General features: G+C 37.5%; 1 protein-coding gene across 2 annotated transcripts; it reads right to left on the bottom strand.

Moving 5' to 3' along the window:
* Positions 1–91: 91 nt before the first annotated feature.
* On the bottom strand, positions 92–19712 carry LOC117400434 (nibrin-like). Of its 2 annotated transcripts, none has more exons than XM_059022472.1 (16): positions 19381–19712; positions 18388–18521; positions 17157–17305; positions 16810–16969; positions 14904–15007; positions 14065–14182; positions 8111–8301; positions 7394–7491; positions 7132–7264; positions 6269–6580; positions 5448–5916; positions 4981–5070; positions 4731–4898; positions 4528–4641; positions 4290–4339; positions 92–1428 (listed from the first exon to the last, which is right to left on the bottom strand). In XM_059022472.1, exons 1-16 carry the CDS (start codon positions 19412–19414, stop codon positions 1395–1397), a joined length of 2358 nt encoding a protein of 785 aa, XP_058878455.1. In that variant the 5' UTR covers positions 19415–19712; the 3' UTR covers positions 92–1394. The 2 variants fall into 2 exon arrangements, with proteins under 2 accessions (XP_058878455.1, XP_058878456.1); XM_059022473.1 differs by having other exon boundaries at positions 4731–4883; positions 19381–19711.
* Between the last annotated feature and the right edge of the window lie 1898 nt (positions 19713–21610).

Below are 21610 nucleotides of genomic sequence, written 5' to 3'. Positions count from 1 at the left end.
TAAATGTTCTGAAGTTAATGTTACCAAGCTAAAAATTATACATAACCACTCTGCTGAAGTCTAGCAAAGACAGTGAAACTGCAAGACAAGGTTGCATAAAATCAGTTTATTATCGAAAAGCTAAAATGATCCTTTTAGAAAGCATGTAAAATACTTTAACAAGCTTTTTAATTTACCAGTAGTAGTAGTTTAGTGTTCATGACACAAATGTCATACATTTCATTTTTAAGGGCACTGCAACATGCTAAAATAAGAAGCAACTATTTGTTTTGTGTATATATATATATATATATATATATATATATATATATATATATATATATATATTAATTAGTGATGAACAAATAAAAACTATAAAAAAAAATACATTCTATTATTAGTTTATTTAGCAGATGCCTTTATCCAAGACAGGGTGATGAGTACATTGCCAAGATCCAATATTGTTTACTTGTAAGGGGGTATACACAATACAATCATTATTTGTTTATTTAGCAGACGCTAAATCCAAGGCGACTTACAGAGACTAGGGTGCGTGAACTATGGATCAGCTGCAGAGTCACTTACAATTACGTCTCACCCGAAAGACTGAGCACAAGGAGGATAAGTGACTTGCTCAGGGTCACACAATGAGTCAGCGGCTGAGGTGGGATTTGAACCGGGGACCTCCTGGTTACAAGCCCTTTTCTTTAACCACTGGACCACACAGCCTCCTACTACTCAAAATTCTAACATTTTGTTGTACACTGTGCATTACACCCACATTGTGGTCATCACGGGACCGGTCTAGCTAAAAGCCTTTTATTCCAATCTCTCCATGCAACATGAACACATTCTTTTTCAATTACAACTTTGCGATACCCTTTCCTCATTCACTACTGCAAAAATATATTTGATTTTCATTTTTGAAACACTTTCCAGAACAGCCAACCCTGTCTAGGACAGAACTTTTTGTCAAAATGTTTACATTTTTCTGGTGGGATAGAGACTATTACTCAATAAATACTCCTTCAAGAAAGTGGGGATCGAACTATGCAGTAAAGTCTTTTCTCTGAGGTAGAAAGGCATCTACCAACCAAACACATTCTGTCAGTCAAAGTGCGTCTGTCTTGCCCATCATGACTAAAACTCACCTCAACCAGGGAGAATCATCGACATACAAGGCTAGCATAAAGTCTGATGGGGGTATATTAACACATGCTGAGGCTTATCTAACCGAAAAATGCTGCAGATGCACATATTGGCATACCATACAGCATGTGTTGATACTGTAGTTAATTTACACAAAAATGTGTTCCTTTTTTTCAGCCCTTGTGTGTATACAATTGCAAGCCGTACATTTATTTTCTATTACAAAAAAAAAAAAACTTTCTGGAAGTGCTGGTCCATTTAATCTTTTATGTTCTTCGTTTTGTTGATTTGGGGTTGTACCTGTAGATTAAAAAAAAAAAAAATTAAAAAAAGGAGTTCTAGGTTCTACAATCAATATAGAAATTGTGGCCATCAAATGAACTGCCAAATGAAGTACATGAACTAGTTTTGATTAAAAAAAACAACAACTTTGTTTTAATAATGTTTTACACATTGTTAATTATATGCTTGGCCTTTCTTTTATGTCACCTGATCTGATGCTATCTTCCAACCCCTTGCCCCCACCCCCCAAACACATGTTCCATGCATGTGTGCATCTGTGCATGTTTGGGAGGTTTTCCAACACACAAAGATCCTTTTCCCTGCTCATAGTTAAACATGAAAACAACTGGGTAAGTTGCCAGGTTAGTGAATCAATAATTCTTGGGAAATATATCAACTATATATCTACTATGTAAGCCTAATAAGAATTAAAAGCAAAAGTGTCATTACCCTGAAGGCAGCACAAGCTGAATTGCTGGTCTACTTTAGTTAGTTGATAGTAAATTTGACAAAAAAAAGGTTTACTGGTCAAAATGTTTGTTATTTTAGAGGCAAAATTATTGATTAAAACACCTTTTCTTTTTAAATAGCTGATGGTTTAGGAAGAAAAGGTCTTCCTTCCAAATACATTAGTGTCTGAAATGTTTTTACTATCTGTGAAAACAAAAACACAGTATGTTGTTTTTCTTTGAAACTCCAGTGTTATGTTCTTTCTTCATGCATGAATGGGTGACTCAATGATCAAATATTTTTGCTTCACTAAAATCAGATCTCATTCACCAGACGTTTTTTTTGCTTAGGCAGGAAAATGTCACTGCTTTTGAGCCAAATTATATCACCGTCTAACTGGAACTCCAATTGTAAGCTAACACTGTCTCCAGGCAACTCACTTATTCCCTATAGAACAGGAAGAAATCACACGTACACAGCTAGCAATTTCCCAGCATCTGCTTAAAGATATTAGTAGTAGAGGATAAGAGTATAAATAAGTCAGTGCAGTGTACAACATAAAAAGCAACAATTACTGCAGTAGCTATTTTAGTTACAGACTTTTACTGCTTGAAATGGAATACATGTTCTTTAGCAATATTTCATGGCTGACGCTTACACTTTTTCTTTATTTATGAATGAAATTGAATGGTGTAGCAAATTACTACTCTTTTTTTTTTTTTACTGCCTTGTAAAAAAGATTGTATTTGTGAGAAATGATTTTTAGTTACAATGTTTGTGTTCTAATTTGAAGTGGCGACAATCTGGTGCAGGACAAATGTATACAAGGTTTAGAATACTAGGATGTAATTGTTATTTCTGACTTTCTTTTTTTTTATATAGTTGGTATAACATAGCACCTTAATCAATTGTTTTATACTGTATTTCCAACTACCATGCAACCGTGTTTCAGTGTCCAACCAAATCTTTGCCCAATTATATTTCCTTACTACTGCTGCTCTTCACAGGGAGAAAGGAAAACAAAGGTTAGTGGCCGTCCTCCAATCCCCACCATGCCAATTACCTCCTTAACCCCAGGAGCTCAAAAGCAGATGGTAGCAAGCTTCTGGACCATGTGGACAAAGGTCAGCCATGCAAGTGTCCTCTCAGGTTCACCGCACACCTGGTCTGCATGGGATTGATGTATCACCATGAGGTGGAGCAGTCCCTGCTGATTTTCCCTCCCAAACTCAGTGAGTGTCAGGCTCAGGTGGAGCGTCCCATGGGATCCACAGCCAAGATTAGAAACTTGGCACATCCTGGACACAAATCTGCACACCCCTGACTGCATGACTCACCCTGCACACCACTGCTGAGCCACTCGGGGATATAGATTCTGATGTTTTGATTCCACCAAATTGTCTAGTCAATCACACAAGCTTTACTGAAAAATCATTTTGAGGTTTACATGTCTTTTTTTTTTTTTTACATAAAAAAACAATTCCCCTCTGGAGAAAAGTGACTGAAATCTCCTCAAATATCTGCTACATGGAAGTAAGCTTCCCTACAAGAGCTGCCGCAAGTGATTAAAGTGCACTGAAATGCAGTCCATAGCTGCATGTCCCAGTACCCGGTTTGATTATATGTCCCGATGACTGCGGTCTGTGATCAAGTGAGGGTTGGATAAACCAGACTGTCTGCCCCAATTCTTTTGTCCACGCTGTCGCTCCACCATATGTAGCATGTAAAATGGTACTGCATGGTGGAGACAAGACAGCTTAAAAATATCTTGGGAAATAACTTTGTACAATAGAAATACTGTCCTACTCACCGAGCCCTACATGCCTCTGGGTGTATAATGTAGCCTACTAAGTGTGTGGCTTGTGTTTGTACTGTTGAGATGGGGATTGCAGTGGTGCTCCATTTTGTAATCCTATTAATGCACCTTCCCATGGCTGGATCTACCATGCAAGTCATTTCTGACAAGCATGTCTAATTAAATACAATCCAACAAATCTGACATTCAATTATTAAACCTTTATGATAATAAACTGCATGTGTTTCATTTGTATTTACTTTTTTTTTCTTAAGCAAGTTTAACAAGCTGTATGATTTCCATCCTATCAATATTTTTTTGTAAAACACGGCGACCAGAATACACTGTAGTGGATAAAGGCTTACATTCGCAAGCCTATACATATGTCATTAAAAGGTTTTCATATACACAGAGAAACAGCTTTGGGACAGTTAAATCAGCTAGTTTCTACTCATTTAGCACACATATAGACCAGTTACCATCTCTATTTGCTTCCCGCAGTGTTTTAAGAATGTATTAGTCTGAGAGAGGTTAAAAATGTATCTTACAGCTTTCTGGTTTGAAGAGTTTTGTGCCACAAATGTACTAAACAGAACAGGTCTGAGCTTTCACACAGGATTACTGAAAAACATACCTGAACAGATCATCTGCAATGGACTCCTCTCTAGCATACTGGCTCTGCTCCTGCAAAGAGAACAATATAAATTTATTTACTTTTATATGCCTGACGTTTTTTTTTGCCTTTTTTCAGAGCAATAATACTGAGATTTTACACCAGTCTTTTAACACCGGAACCATGCAAGGTATTATGGGCAACTGGGAAAAAATCTGAATTGTATTTTTCTTCTCCCGACCCCATGCACAGCACACACCTCCGCTTCCTGCCTCAGCCACTCCTCCAGTTCAGAGTTCTTTTTTGCCTGGTGTGCCACCAAGTCTGAGCCTCCAATAATGTTGGGCAGCCCCACTGCTCCAGGAAAAGGGATCTGCAATGCAAGAACATCAAAATTATGAATCAATCCTACAACATGTTACATGATAGGCACCTACCTACTGTGAGACAACCAGGACTTACCTTTCTAAACCTTTTAAAGTTCTTTACATTTGCTTGGTTTGACCTTGCAGTAGGCCGTGCGGGCACGCTAACAACCAAGGACTTGAACTCTGTCACTATGAGGTTGCGGGGGATGCCATCCATGTCACCACTTTTAACCATTAATCCTGAAGGCTGGAACAGACCAAACTGGAATTGTTATATTTGAACAAAGTCACAACACACAGCACAATGTTACGTAAATACAAAAAAAAAAAAAAACATAACATACATCACTTTCTTTCTTTAGAGACAATGGGATTTTTTCTTTGGCTTCAAATTCTTTTTGTTGTGTTTGATCAGCATTTTCTCTCATAGAACCCTATGTGGAAACAGAATACAAATATTGACAATAAATACACAGTGTAAAAAACAAGATTCTTGCTAAATCATTCTACTGATCTACAGAAAAATTGACAAGGTTGTGCAGAAACTTGACCGGTTTATGTACAATATTCATGCAATACCAACTGCAAAATAACCACGTTTAATCCTGTTGCTATGGCGGGCTGCCACAGCAACAGATGATTTTGCAGAAGGTAATGTCTGGTTGTATAACTTTTATTGCGACACATAGTGTTATTCAGTTTATTTGAAACCAAGACCTTATAGTTTGTCCCATTGTGTTTATTCACGTTGAGGAAATGATTAAAATAATAAGAGAATTCCCATGTATCAGCAGACACGAGATGTGCTTACCGCTGGCATGATTCCATATTCACTTGCAGTTACATCTTCCTGCTTAACTTGCACTGCTTCAACAGGAGGTTCTATCCGTTTCTTCTTACTGATGCTCTGCGCTTCTTCCTGGTCCTGCTCCATGGGCTGAGACATGATGTCTTCAAGGTCCTCAATCCCTGCTACTGTCTCAGCAAACAACTCATCCATTTCCTTTCTCTTCTTGGATGCTACCCTCAGGCTGGAATCCCCAGAGCCACGGGTCAGCTCTGTCATACTGGTACTGACCATCCCAGAGTGTTCTGCCATTGTGATGCTTTTCGTCCGAGAGTCTTCCATAGGAAACTGGATCTGCGACTGTCTTTTCTCAGTTGTTGGTCTGGTCTGGCTTACTTGAGGCGTTGGGCATGCTGGTACTTTCTTTTTGTTTTCTTCTGTTCTTGCTTGTTTGGCCTGAGACCAGTCAAATGTTTCATTTTCTTCTCTTTCCCTGAAATAAAATGGAAATCAATACCAATGTATACAATAGTGTAATATGTGTATGTTATGCATAATTTGATATATTGCCAAATTTGTCTGGACTTACTTTTGCATAGTTTATAAACCGTCAGGATTGATGAACCTGGGTTCCAATGCAATACACAGAAGTAGCAATACACAGGTTTACCTTTGTGTAACCCTAAGATAACAATCAATTCCTATTTTACATAAAAAGGCTAGATGAGGCATTTCTAGTATGATACAAATTATGATCAGCATTCTGAACAAATCACTGACCTGATCTTGGTCTGTTCCCAACTTGTTCATATTGACAAGGGCCTACTATCCTGTTTTTCGCTCACCTTTTTTTACTCACTGGCTGAAAGTAATTTGCCAGGGAATGTGACTGTTGCTGTGAAGAAGATTTTTTGTTTCCACTGGTCTCAGCGGTGTTGCTTGCAGATGGTTGATTCTTATTGCCCAGTTTAGTTGAAGGTCTTGTCTTCTCTCTCTCTTTCACAGTGCTTGAGCCACAATCAGTGCTGAACAATGTTGCTGCCGTCTCTGCCACTGTGCACGTGCCAATAAAAGTCTCCTTCATCTGTGATTGTCTGTGGCCTCTTAAGTCTTTTTCTGGTGTTTCATTTACTTGCCTTACACCACTGGTTTCCATTCTATAGACAAAGAAAAGTGTGTTTCCAGATTTCTTACATTTGTACAGGATTCTCATCATCGGCATGCTCAATTATCAACAGCGTTTAAATTGTACTGAAACGTTTTAGGGGTCCATAAAGAAACTTATGTTACCATCATTTGAAATCAACCTGCAATACAGATTTGCAGCTTAGGAAGGGAGGTTAAAAAATAAAAATAAATAAATGTTTACACATACATAAACCCCTTCAAACATCTTAAATAATCAATGGAAAATGCAAAAAAATGTAGGTTGCCACTATACATGGTTACTGTTGTAAGATGTTTCCAATGTAAGTTTTCATGAGTCCCTTAAAAAATTATGAAAACAAATAAAAAGTGAAACATGAATTGCAGATTTGTGAGGTGTTGCCCTAATGAGAAAATACAGGTCAAGTGACTTGAATATGGTACCAACAAAAAAGCAATGTATTCTATTAATCTTAATGAACAAATCCATGTTTTTCCCTTTGAAAGTATGCATGTTTCTCTTTTTTAACAATAATGATGTGCAGTTCTAGCTGTGAGTTACCTGGTATACTGCTGTGAAGGTTCAGTATCAGGTGCATAGGCAGTGCTGTTTAATGTAGCTACAGGCATTATAGTTTCCTCCACTGCTGTGCTCTGGGAAAGTGTTGCACCAGGAATGGTTGTCCTGGATGTTTCTATAAAATAATTAAATATCACAATATTATTGCAATATTATTACTCAACCACTAGCATATGGTATGCAAAGAAATGCTATACTTCTAAACAGAAACACATTTGAGGAGTTTATTCAGAAATATCCCCACCTGCATCCGTTTGAGAGAGTGGGTTGCAGTACGTATCTGTCGACATGTAAATGGCCGCTAGCCCAATTTCTGCTTCCGATATGAGCCTTAGACCTTTTCTGTTTGAAACACAAGTAATTAAATTAGATGCAGCATTTGATGACAAACTCATTCTGCAGTTTAACTGATAGTTAAGGGGGGTACTAGAAAGACAGCATTGTTTGTTGTTTCTGCCCTACTGTATAACACATTTCTAAAAAACTACAACAAAAATGTATTGAATTCATTCCCTTTATTTTTTAACCATTATTCTCAGTTCAATTATTCATGCTGTAAGACATGGTACTAAATTAAAGAGACTACACTGGGTAATGGGTCAATCGACTGTTCTCACAGTCGATATGTCAAACCAAGAACAGACCTAATATGGATAAGAACCTTTTCAAGACGCATAACTGAACTGTATACTAGAACAAGGAGGTGGGGAGACAAATTCAGGCCATATCGTTTATGCAATCAGCATTACACTCACAATGAAATCTGTTACCTTGAATTAAGGTATAATAAGCACAGGGTGCCAATACTTTTTATCTGCGAACAATGATGTGATTTCATTATTGTACCTGATAAGTAAATCCAAGAAAACAGTAAACTCCTTGTTTAAGTATACACTACAGTTATGAAAATCATCGATCTAGAACTGCACTGAAATGTTGCTATCTAAGCATACTAATGTACCTCTGTACAATTTGTGTTACAGAACCAATCCACTTCTTTAATGATGTAGAGACAAGCATCTGTGAGTTTGCCATTCCCACATCAATAACACAGCTTCCTGCTGACTCCAGTAAAGATGTATTCAAAATGCCCTCATCAAGAAGTTTGGCCTCTCCTCCCCCCAGAACCACGGATGAACTCAGTCTTTTGTGCTGGAGACAAATTGGACAGATCAGGGTGATACATTTCAAAAGCTTCTCTATTACAGAAATACAGATTTTTGAAAAGGGCCTTTCATGACTCAGGGGCGGACAAATCGGTAGTCCGGGCACCCAGGACTACCAAAAATTGGGTCCGGAATACCGAACTGTAATGATGCAAAGCCTGCAGGACTACCGGCGGCTTCTAAAGACTTTTTCTTAAGCAGTTACTTCAAAGATCTTCTATATAGAAGATCTTTGGTTGCTTTGTACAGACAGACTGATAAAATAGCTCAGTTTACTTCCCGTTTAGTACACGCCTACTCAGTTGAAGCAGTAGCTATAGTAACCAGCGAATCCAATCGTGATTGGTTCATGCCTTAAGATTCTTGACATCCCCTTTTTTTTTTCGCACATTAGTTGCTTGCAAGATCAGTGACATGACAGATAAACCAATCAGAGCGGGGAATCTGCTTTATCCTTTACTAGAAGGGAGCCGGCGGTATATAGTGATTGCAAGTATACAGTAGGCTACCATAGTTATGGTTTAGATATATATATATATATATATATATATATATATATATATATATATATATATATATATATATATATATATATATATACATATATATATATACACACACACACACACAGTACTGTGCAAAAGTTTTAGGCAGGTGTGAAAAAATGCTGTAAAGTAAGAATGCTTTCAAAAATAGACATGTTAATAGATTATATTTATCAATTAACTAAATGCAAAGTGAGTGAACAGAAGAAAAATCTAAATCAAATCCATATTTGGTGTGACCACCCTTTGCCTTCAAAACAGCATCAATTCTTCTAGGTACACTTGCACAGAGTCAGGGATTTTGTAGGCATATAGTCAGGTGTATGATTAAACAATTATACCAAACAGGTGCTAATGATCATCAATTCAATATGTAGGTTGAAACACAATCATTACCTGAAACAGAAACAGCTGTGTAGGAGGAATAAAACTGGGTGAGGAACAGCCAAACTCAGCTAACAAGGTGAGGTTGCTGAAGACAGTTTACTGTCAAAAGTCATACACCATGGCAAGACTGAGCACAGCAACAAGACACAAGGTAGTTATACGGCATCAGCAAGGTCTCTCCCAGGCAGAAATTTCAAGGCAGACAGGGGTTTCCAGATGTGCTGTCCAAGCTCTTTTGAAGAAGCACAAAGAAACGGGCAACGTTGAGGACTGTAGACGCAGTGGTCGGCCAAGGAAACTTACTGCAGCAGATGAAAGACACATCATGCTTACTTCCCTTTGCAATCGGAAGATGTCCAGCAGTGCCATCAGCTCAGAATTGGCAGAAAACAGTGGGACCCTGGTACACCCATCTACTGTCCGGAGAAGTCTGGTCAGAAGTGGCCTTCATGGAAGACTTGCGGCCAAAAAGCCATACCTCCGACGTGGAAACAAGGCCAAGCGACTCAACTATGCACGAGAACACAGGAACTGGGGTGCAGAAAAATGGCAGCAGGTGCTCTGGACTGATGAGTCAAAATTTGAAATATTTGGCTGTAGCAGAAGGCAGTTTGTTCGCCGAAGGGCTGGAGAGCGGTACACGAATGAGTGTCTGCAGGCAACAGTGAAGCATGGTGGAGGTTCCTTGCAAGTTTGGGGCTGCATTTCTGCAAATGGAGTTGTGGATTTGGTCAGAATTAATGGTCTCCTCAATGCTGAGAAGTACAGGCAGATACTTATCCATCATGCAATACCATCAGGGAGGCATCTGATTGGCCCCAAATTTATTCTGCAGCATGACAACGACCCCAAACATACAGCGAAAGTCATTAAGAACTATCTTCAGCGTAAAGAAGAACAAGGAGTCCTGGAAGTGATGGTATGGCCCCCACAGAGCCCGATCTCAACATCATCGAGTCTGTCTGGGATTACATGAAGAGAGAGAAGCAACTGAGGCTGCCTAAATCCACAGAAGAACTGTGGTTAGTTCTCCAAGATGTTTGGGCCAACCTACCTGCCGAGTTCCTTCAAAAACTGTGTGCAAGTGTACCTAGAAGAATTGATGCTGTTTTGAAGGCAAAGGGTGGTCACACCAAATACTGATTTGATGTAGATTTTTCTTCTGTTCACTCACTTTGCATTTTGTTAATTGATAAATATAAACTATTAACATGTCTATTTTTGAAAGCATTCTTACTTTACAGCATTTTTTCACACATGCCTAAAACTTTTGCACAGTACTGTATATATATATATATATATATATATATATATATATATATATATATATATAAACAGGAGAGAACACCATACCCTCAGTGGCTATCACAGTGTTACCGAGGTGCAGGGACACTGCAGCTCGTGCAAAGTAAAAAGTTAATAAAGGTGCGTTATTTTATTTTTTATTTTCAAATGAACAATTAGCTAACGTGTGCTTATAAAGTGTGCAATGCATTTGTGCTATTTTAAATGTACACCCTGATGTTATCGTTGTTTTTATTAAGTCAGCAGAATGCCGTGCTCATGTTTATATTCTATGTACATGTTTAGGCCACCAAGTTTTTGTATGGTACTGCTGTATATTGATTGTATAATAATAATACATCTTGAAAACAAGGTTTAGTTACTGATAATGCGCAGTGGATAGTGTGAGTACACAGGGTAAAGAAATAAAATTAACTAATCCTTTTTATATTTATGTGCTTTATAGATAGTTTTCTATGAATACTTAAATATAAAAGTAAACAGTACTAAATTATTTAGCTAATGAAGGTAAAAGGTGGAGCTAGGTTCTATAAATGGCATAGGTGAGGAAAAATAAAAACACTATTACTGCAAGTGCATAATAATTCCTACAGTCCATTTAGGACCCAGAACATGATTGTTTTAATTTGTTACGCAGTGAATATTTTAAAATTAATGATGAGATATTGGTTGGATCAAAAACCCAGACTGCGAGTCCCCAGGACTGATCAGGCCCGCGGCAGCATGAACGCTGTGGCGGGGCACCCACTTATTTAGGGCGGGCTCATTTTGGAAAAACAAATTAATTAGCTTGTATTCTCTATTTTACTTCACTGTGATGACAATAAACAAATAAATAAATAAATCATATGACAGCGCAATACTATGAACTATCCACACAGCACGAATTAGCACAGCTCTTTCTGGATTTTTGTTTTAAATTAGGGGTAGGCAACGATATCAAAATTGTACATTGATATCGTGAATATAACGCAATTGCAATATGAAACATATATAGACATTAACAGATATTTACATATGAAAAGCAATAACTTAACTAACTTCGTGGTGCTTTGCTTCACAATATCCACAGAGAAAAACATGGTATTGTTATTGCTTTACTATTCCCATCATCAGCCACCTCAAAAACAAAATATTTCTGTACTTCACTGCGCAGACTTTGGAGTTGTTTATTTTTTTAGTTAATCCAGAAGTAACTGAATCTTCATCGTGCCTCACGACACCTCTAAAGTATTAAGCACGTGTATGTAATGCTGAATTTTGCATTATTTTGATGTGTTTTGATGTTTTAAAAGTACATCTCATTTATAATACCAAAAGTTCTCGTTTTAAAAATACATTAATAATAATCACACAGACAAATGCAATGAACCACTGACACATGCGCATAACTCAAAATAGTGCTCATAATGCAGCATGCAAATAGCGTTTAGCACCTTGTGGCGAGTATGACAAATGTTCAAATGTTCCACCTGCTGTGTTTACTTTGAACAGCCGTAAGTCTGGCCAGGCGAAGCACATTCTGAATATATATATATATGGTTTGTTGTATCTTCACACAAAATAAACTTGATTATACAGAGTTTGTCTCTGCCAGCGTATGTGCATTCTTTTTTTTTTTTTTTAACTCATGATAGATATTTAGAAAATTATTATCGATATAGAACACTCGATATTTTGATGACATCGATAATAATGCCCACCCCTATTTTAATGTATTATTATTACCGCATTAGCAACGACGTGGTGTCTGAGCAACATTACTTTAAATGAACACAATCATACAGTGAGCAGGCCCTCTACAGAGACTGCAATAAACAGATTCCCCACACACACCTAATTACTGTAAAGTAACGAATGTGCATAATGCTTACTTTCATTCAACTGACTATTCAATACTGAATATAAAAAGCATACACTCTTGTAAACAATCCGACAAGGCGATCCTACAAAGGGGTTTCCAAACACCAGAAGCAACCAGACATTTTTAAATTATTATTATTATTATTGCTTTAATGAAACAGGGTGGGCATTGAATCTAAACTGGACGGGCCATGCCCCCTAAGGCCCGCCCATAACGCCAGGCCTGGATAAAGTCTGGGAAAATAATGCAAATGATGCTGTCAAATATAATTCCCTACATTTTATATAAGGAAACTATTAGCTTGTTATTGTTTGGTAGAAATATTAACAGAAACTAGGTTGTTATATATGGTTTAAAAAAAAAAAAAAAAAAAGTTTTATTAGTGGCCCTCAGAGGTGATGTCGGATTTCTTTTTATTTTAACCTTACCACCTTACAATTGTATAGGTCTACATTTTTTTTAATGGTGCGTAGCATTAAATGGAAATGTTTATCTACTGAAATGTGGGCTACCAAAATTTGTGATGGGCTACTATAGTTTACCTTTTGGTAGCCCATCGGTCTACCACACATAATAGTGATTTGTCCACCCCTGATGACTGCATCATCACAAAGCATTCTACAAAAAAAGTTATACGATATGTTTAGCATATGGAAATCTTTCAAATACAATGCGATGGATAAATTGCTGCATCCCTGTGCCGTTGCTGTAGGTGACATGGAGAGACTGCAGCTCGACCATTGAAGTGAGTTTGAACAACAACACACAAAGTTCAAAGATGCAGCAACTTCATCTACAGCATTGTCTTACATATATCTGCATACTGAAGTATAAAATACAAGCAAAGAACCAAAACCCATATCCATTCCTATTGCAGAACGGCTGCTCCACTTAACCTCTATTCTCCGGACTCCTTGTTCTGCTACAGTTTAATATCAAATCAAATGAAGGGCAGCAGTGTGGAGTAGTGGTTAGGGCTCTGGACTCTTGACCGGAGGGTCGTGGGTTCAGTCCCCGGTGGGGACACTGCTGCTGTACCCTTGAGCAAGGTACTTTACCTAGATTGCTCCAGTAAAAACCCAACTGTATAAATGGGTAATTGTATGTAAAAATAATGTGATATCTTGTAACCATTGTAAGTCGCCCTGGATAAGGGCGTCTGCTAAGAAATAAATAATAATAATAATAATAATAATAATAATAATAATGTTTTCCTAAAGACTTTGCAGTTCAGTATACTTTAATGCTGTTTTATAAAACAAAAAAGTTCAAAAGTAAAAACTGTAACAGGACCACCACCCATCTAATCGTTTTGGGGAGTGTTTCTGTGTGTTATATCCCCTCTTTGGCAAAATGGACAGCTGTTGGGAAGCAAATGTTCCCATTTGGCAAACTTGGACAAATGGCAGGCAAATAAAATATGAATAAGAATAATTTAAAAAACAATCATAAAACAGTGTAAGAAGCCACCACATGCACTAGTGCTTCTGGGTGACAGGACTATTTATGATACAATAAAATAAATATAATTTTAAAAATATATAGCAATACAAAATGTTTTATTTGGAAGAGTAGACAAGGCAATAAAAGGTTTGTGAGATACCGTCCTAATTGGTTAAAATAAAAAAATAAAATAAAAACCTCTTACCTGTTTGGCATTTAAGAAAATGAAGGTCTTCCCCCTGAAGAGAGTTCTACGGACTGGCCTTGCATTTAGATCTAGGTCTCCTGAATTTATACCGGGCTCATCAACTGGAGGGTGAAAACTGTGAAAGATGAAGCCTTGTTACTGTTTGTTATTGTTCTTGCCCTAATTTCATTTCTGGGCAACACTTAACACATAATAACACTGATCATTGTTTACAACAGTTATTTAAGAATTAATATTATTATTTATTTCTAAGCCGACGCCCTTATCCAGGGCGACTTACAATTGTTACAAGATATCACATTATTTTTACATACAATTACCCATTTATACAGTTGGGGTTTTTACTGGAGCAATCTAGGTAAAGTACCTTGCTCAAGGGGACAGCAGCAGTGTCCCCCACCTGGGATTGAACCCAGGACCCTCTGGTCAAGAGTCCAGAGCCCTAACCACTATTCCACACTGCTGCCCAATAGGAATTGCTTAATTATTATTATTATTATTATTATTATTATTATTATTATTATTATTATTTCTTAGCAGTCGCCCTTATCCACAATTGTTACAAGATATCACATAATTTTTACATAACAATACTAATAACACATTACACTTTTTGTATTTCAAAGTATCCCCTAGAGTAAAATACAGTATGAAAACAATGACCCATTCAGAATATATTTCTATTACTACATATTACATTTGATCAGGATTTGGATGTAAAAAAAAACATTTCCTACAACAATGTATGTAACTCGCATTTAAAGGGTGTACATGCCGTTTTAAGACAAACTATGGAATTTCAATTTCTATGACAATAAGTAAACAAAAAATAGTACCCATCAGTCTTTGGCAAGCGCTGTCTTAACTGCACAGCTTTTAGGAGTTCAGTAAAATATTCAGGTGTCACGATTGGCCGGCAGCAAATCAAGGCACAGATGGTCTGAAAGAATGAAAATACTGTGTTAACCCACATACAGAAAACGATTCAGCTACCTGTATTATTCTCCTTAATTTAAACCCTAAAATCAATTCTTACAAATTATCACTGATGTCTGTATATTTGTCCTGAAGATCGTCTTGCTTTAGAAATTAAATCAAACTTCCTGGTACAGTATTTCTTACCATGTCAATCTTACTTTTATCGTCTACCAGTGATTCTGGGACAGATGATGTGAAAGTCTATGTTCGGACCTGGGTGAACTGTTAAGCAGCATGAATCAGAGAGGGAAATTGCTCTCATTTTTTGTGCATTTCTCTTGTTAAGTTTTTAAAGATTTCTTAATGGAAGGGCGTCACATAAAAGTGAATGTGCACATTGTCTCCATGATAAACTGCTATATGTGGGCTAGAAAACTACAGATTTCAAATATAGACTTGACAGTTTGAACAGAAACAAGGTGGTGGCATCAGGTTTGTACAATTACAGCCACAAACTTTTTCTTCTATGATTCTATGTTGTACAATACAGTTGTATACCAATTATGAAGCCTATAGCTCTAACTGTTAGTTCTTTAGCACATGGAAACCAAAAAGTCACATGACCACAATATGGCAGCCAGGATACATATTTTGCCCAAGGAGGTTTCATAATAAAATTATAATGCCAATGAACGGTTGAAAAGGAAGCGACAGCAGATTTACTAAAACAAAGGAGCTCCCCTTTTACAGGGCTGTGCACTTATTAAAAACAACTGAGGACTGAATACCTGCGAAACAAAACATTTAAAATGATCTTGGATAAATCCCGTAACTGAAGCTTTGTCCCAAACTTTGTACATGAGTGGATTTTTGTTTTCCTTTCAAGAGTAAAATATTTTAGGACTTTCACAAATTTGGACACACCTCCAACTGTAATACCCTGGAACTGTACACTTCACTTAAGCCATGTATAATAGGGGTCTTGCTACATCTGGCTAAAGGATTAGATTACTTGAATGCGTGATCACTGCGTGATTGACAGGAGACAGGGACTAGAAGGTTGGGATTGACACGCAGGTGCACAGGTTTATTTACATATACTACATAACATACAGGAACCCCACGTGACGCTACCAGCAATGGTACCTCACATGGGACATACAGCTCGACGTACAAAAGGCAAAATAAACACTGCACAAAAACTACAAACAAAAGGTGCTGTGAAGACGGCTCACGCTACTCTGCTAACAAAATGGAGGTTGCGCTTCCACACTTGTCTGCTATACTGGGTGGGATCTACTATCCCGAAACTAACTCCCTTTTCCTCGAGCAGTTCACCCAACTCCAACCTCGGACACACACGACCGCCGTTACAGGTGGTCACTTTGTTTCCTGAACCCAGTCGTTCAGCAGCACAGACGGGCCGATGCTTCGGCAGCAGCGCTCTGACCCCTATGGCTTACAGCAGCCGTAATCTGTATAATTGGGACCCTTTTATTCCTGGCACTGCTGCACCTCTGCTGACTAGGAGCTCGCAGCTGGTAAACACACACACACGCTGCTCATTCCCACAACTAAACACAGCAGGCAGGCTGCTACACACAGAGCGTCAGGCTCCCCATTAAAACTAATCCTGTTCTTATTTATACATACAATCACTACACTTATTTACAATAAACAATTACAGAAGCCCTGTCCTTACGTGCCTGGCCACAGCCCTGCTACACCATGGCAAACATATTTGTTGGTGATAAGTAAACTCATGGCAAACATATTTGGTAAAGAAAGTGTGCCAAAAACAAATGCAGATTTATTTTCACGTACCTTAATTGTAATTTTCACTGATGGCATGACTAAGTGAGTACTGTCCTGTGTCCAGTTGTTAACAACACAACCCCCAAGCTGCTGGACTGATTGGCTGAGTGCGATCTTCCCCTGTCCATCCAGGCAGGACGAACAGACAATCAGAGACTCGTATTCTACTCTGGAGGGAGGGAAACATTTTATACTTTAATAGGAATGAGAAATGACTAGTGTTGGGGGTTTTTGAGGGGGGGGGGTATTTGCGTAATAACATGATCTAATTTTGTACTTCATTTCTTATATAATAGATATACACATACATCGCAGGAAGATCTAATAAAACATGCATCCAAAGCAACACCTCTCACCGAAACTTGCTGTGGTAGACTCCAAATGTTACCATGTCTCCAGGCTGCAATAACCTTTGAGTGTCATTCTGGAGGCGCTCCTCATTCACAAATGTTCCATACTTCGAAGTGTCCTTTAGTGTTAATGTAGGTGTTGTTGAAGCTTGGCTCTTAAAAAAATAATAATAATAATAAAAAAAAAAATGGATCATTGTAATTTTGAATTTTTACATTTAGAATTTTGACATCCAAAAAACAGTGAAAAAAATACTGACTAACTAATACAAGATGAAAATATCAGTAGATAAAATATTAAAATGAATGATGGTAAACTCTGTTGAACCCACTTTACTTTCTCATTTGGCAACATTTCCCTGGCATTGCCTCCATATTTATCTACAGCTTGTAATCCAGATTTGACACAGAACTGTTTGCTGTAGAATAATTCATACATGTACAGGATGGTTACAGAGACAATTGGCCCATTCGCAATTGAACAACTATTCAAAGGACAGTGATATGTGAGTATCAGTGGGTCATAAAGAGCCCTGTGACTCACTTGAGGCTTTTCACAGGGACCTAGAAAACACCTCTTGATGAGTGTCATCCTTCAAATCGGATAGATTGGGTATTGTAAAGTGGTCAGCTGAACAACCACCCCTTTTATATGCTCAAAGACTTCTACAATAAGTATACAAATTAGTATTAAAAATATAAAGTCAACATTTGACATTCTGAAATACTGTACAATATGTCAGCCCCTGTGTTAGTGGACAGATTAACAAAACAAGCATGCAAATACAGTAAGTAGGGCAGCAACTGCACCTTGTGAATGGGACAGGCAGGTCTGTCTGTCAATTTGCTCTTGTTTTAGCAGCATGTATTGAAATTATAGGATGGGAAGACTTCCAGTGGCAGATATCCTCTTAACATCAGTGAGGACGAGTGCCCCTAATCTGACGACATTAGGTTTTAGCAAATCGACTAAAAAGCATGCACATGAGGAGCCAAAGCATAGTATCCACGAGCACTACACCCAACATTCATATTAATTCAACGATCTGGTCACTTAACTTTTCATGAGACAACAGAACACAAAAATAACTCATGGAAATGTTGTCATATGAGTGGTATAAGCAAAGAATAGTACAGCACTATACAAGTTATTATTATTAGGCTGATAGACAGATGTTGAAACACATCAATTACAAAACTAATATTGTAATTAAGGAGTACACAATTCAATAGTCACCTGGCTGGTAGCAGGGCTGTTAACTGTCAGATAAGCATGCACTCGACTAATGGACTGGTCACTCTGAAGTAGGATTGCACAATTTTTCCGGCCAACCACATACTCCACCCCCACTGTTAAATAATAGGGCTGTCCTGTAAAGAAAACAAACAACAAAAGAGACTCATAAATAATAGGGCTGTCCTGTAAAGAAAACAAACAACAAAAGAGACTCATAAAAAAAAAAATCTAAAAAACAGATTTTAGATGTACAGTATTTAGACTTAAAGAATAACTTGACAAGGCATCTGGATGAAAGTGATATTGACGAGAATAGGTCCGTTTTAAAAAGGGGGTTTATTAGTTTGATCTAAATGTTCAAAGCATTGTTTACTGTTTTTATACTCTACAAAAAACATTCCTTAAAAATCCTTAAGCCATTCAGAAACTGTGAAAATCTTCTTTGTTGACCTTATGAGCCCCCTCTGTGTCATGTGATCCACTTGGCTTATACAAAAGAGCATGTGCAACTATTCAGCAACAATAATGATATTAAAAACAGAAGGATCGCAATAACATCACAAGGGCCATGATGTGTCTTTGCAACTGACTTTTCCCTCACTGCAGTGGCTGCATTGCTGAACATTTCCATAGAAGTCTCATCAGTGTTCCTGGAATTGCTTAAAAAAACACTGAAATTAAAATATGCCCCCACGCCTGTGGGTGCCATTCCACTTCTGTACACAACTGTAAACCTCATAGTCGCTGGGGATCTGCACGTGCTTGTTCTTGCTTGCTGATAAATAAACAGATCTACAAAACCTCTAAAGAACAACATTACACTATAGAGTTGTCAATCTGTGTTATCAGATATGAAATAACCGCATGGCTTTTTTTAATGGTTACCGCATGCATGCATGCTTGCTTGCTTGCTTGCTTTTTAAGATACACACAGGTCCACCTGCAAGAACAGGCGAGGCCAAGATTAATCAGCGGGTTAATATTTTCTCATACCTCCATTAGTGGCCAAAGGAATCAATTGCCACATTTCTTGCAGTGAGTCAGTCAGATTTGCCCAATGAAATGTACTCGTATGGCCCACATACTTTTATATGTCTCTATTCTTCTCTGCTAAACGACTTAATGTTTGTCACTTTCACCCCGTATTTGAATGTAACAATACTAAATTAAGTAATATATTTTACAATGCACCACCACCATGTTCTGAACGTCCGTATTTCTGCCGTGAACTTTTTTGTTTGTTTCGTCTATCCGCTATGGCTTCCTACTTCCTGTGGTCTCAAGAGTGTATGTAGTAATTCGACAGCGCCGCTTGCTGGAAGAAAGGGGCAACATGTCGGCTGTGTGAAGCTAGCAACAGTTGCTGGCAACAATAAGCATCTTCCGGTTGGAGCAGCGCACATTAAATTCAAAATAAAAGTTCCTTGTGGAAAACCATTGTACATACATGAAACAGTAAAATACACACACACACACACATAGCTTAGGTATATGAATATAATATGGACAATGTTTTTGTATGAATAATAAAAAGTGGCAGAATTTTAAGAGATTAAGAGATTATTATATACAAAATCTCTCTCTCTCTCTCTCTCTCTCTCTCTCTCTCTCTCTCTCTCTCTCTCTCTCTCTCTCTCTCTCTCAATTTCAATTTCAATTTTTCAATTTCAATTTCAAGTGCTTTATTGGCATGACTAATTATTACAAGTATTGCCAAAGCAATGATGGGTAAATTCCATCCTTACAATTAACATTTAAAACATATGTAAAAGTTACATTAACTCAATAAAACAAAAATAACACAGCATACATGGTGTTCTTTTATTGCCAATCTTAACCCCACATTTATTTTCTGTATACATAGATTTGATGACATCATATACTTTACCCCCTACACTGCTTTGTATAAATTTGTAAAATAATCTTTCATGCCAAATTGAGTCAAAAGCTTTTTTAAAGTCCATAAAACAAGCAAATATTTTCCTTTTATTTTTGTTGTACATGTTTGTCTATTAGGGTGTGTAGGGTGTAAATATGATCAGAAGTGCTGTGATTTGGTAGGAATCCAATTTTACTCTTACTCAAGACACTGTGTTGGTTAAGAAAGGCCAGTATCTGGGCGTTAATGATACTGCAGAACACCTTCCCCAGATTACTGCTCACACAGATGCCCCGGTTATTGGGGTCAAATTTGTCTCAATTTTTTTATATGGGTGTAATTAATCCTTGATTCCAGATGTCAGGGAAATAACCCACCTTTACAATTATATTGAGTAGTTTGAGCAGGACTTCCTGCAGCTTCGGGCTGCTGTGTTTCAGCATCTCATTGGAGATCTGTCTGCCTCGCTGGCTTTTCTATTCTGGAGGGCCTGCAGTTTCTCCTTTAGCTCCTGTTCAGTGATCAGGGAGTCCAGGGGGTACTGATTGTCTTTAATTGACAATTCCATTTGTTTTAGTTTTTCAGAAATTTGTATTTGCTTACGATTGTAAGTCGCCCTGGATAAGGGCGTCTGCAAAGAAATAGATAATAATAAAAATAATAAATATTTTTTTGGTCTAATATGTGTTCATTTTGTGGTATTGTTTTGTATAGTTTTTCCAAATGTTCTTTCCATGTGTTTCCATTTTGAATAGCCAATTCGTCAGGTTTTGATTTATTCAGTTTGTTCCAATTTTTCCAGAATCTATTTGAGTTAATGGACTCCTCAATTTCTGTTTATTGGTGTGGTTGTTCTTTTTCTTTTTGAGTGTGTGTTTGTAATTATTTAATGTCTCACAGTAACTAAGGCGTAGACCTTTGTTGTCTGTGTTTTCTATTTGATAATTGTCGAAGTTGTTTTCTTAAATTCTTACAATCTTCGTCAAACCTGTTGTCTTCTTTCAATTTTTTCTGTTTAGTGTTCCTATTTATTTTTAATTTAGATTTTAAAGCTGTCTGTTTATATATATTATTCAGATTATTTTATATATTGCACACAGGTAGATGTCATTCTGATTTGAGACTATATTTTTGCACATTTTTAACCACATATGTGACTCTGCTTTTTTTATGGGCTGAATAGATTTGGTGAGCGCTGCTTTATACCAAATGATAATTCCCCCATAGTCTCTGCCATGCCGAATTGTGCTGTGTTTCAGGAAAGGCACTATTATCTCCCTATAGCCTGAGGGACAGTGAGTAGACACGTCTGCCCTGCACCATGTCTCCTGTAAAATAATCAAA

This window comes from Acipenser ruthenus, chromosome 4 (assembly GCF_902713425.1).
Source record: "Acipenser ruthenus chromosome 4, fAciRut3.2 maternal haplotype, whole genome shotgun sequence".
Classification (NCBI taxonomy): domain Eukaryota; kingdom Metazoa; phylum Chordata; class Actinopteri; order Acipenseriformes; family Acipenseridae; genus Acipenser; species Acipenser ruthenus.
This window is presented reverse-complemented; position numbering and strand designations above follow the sequence as displayed.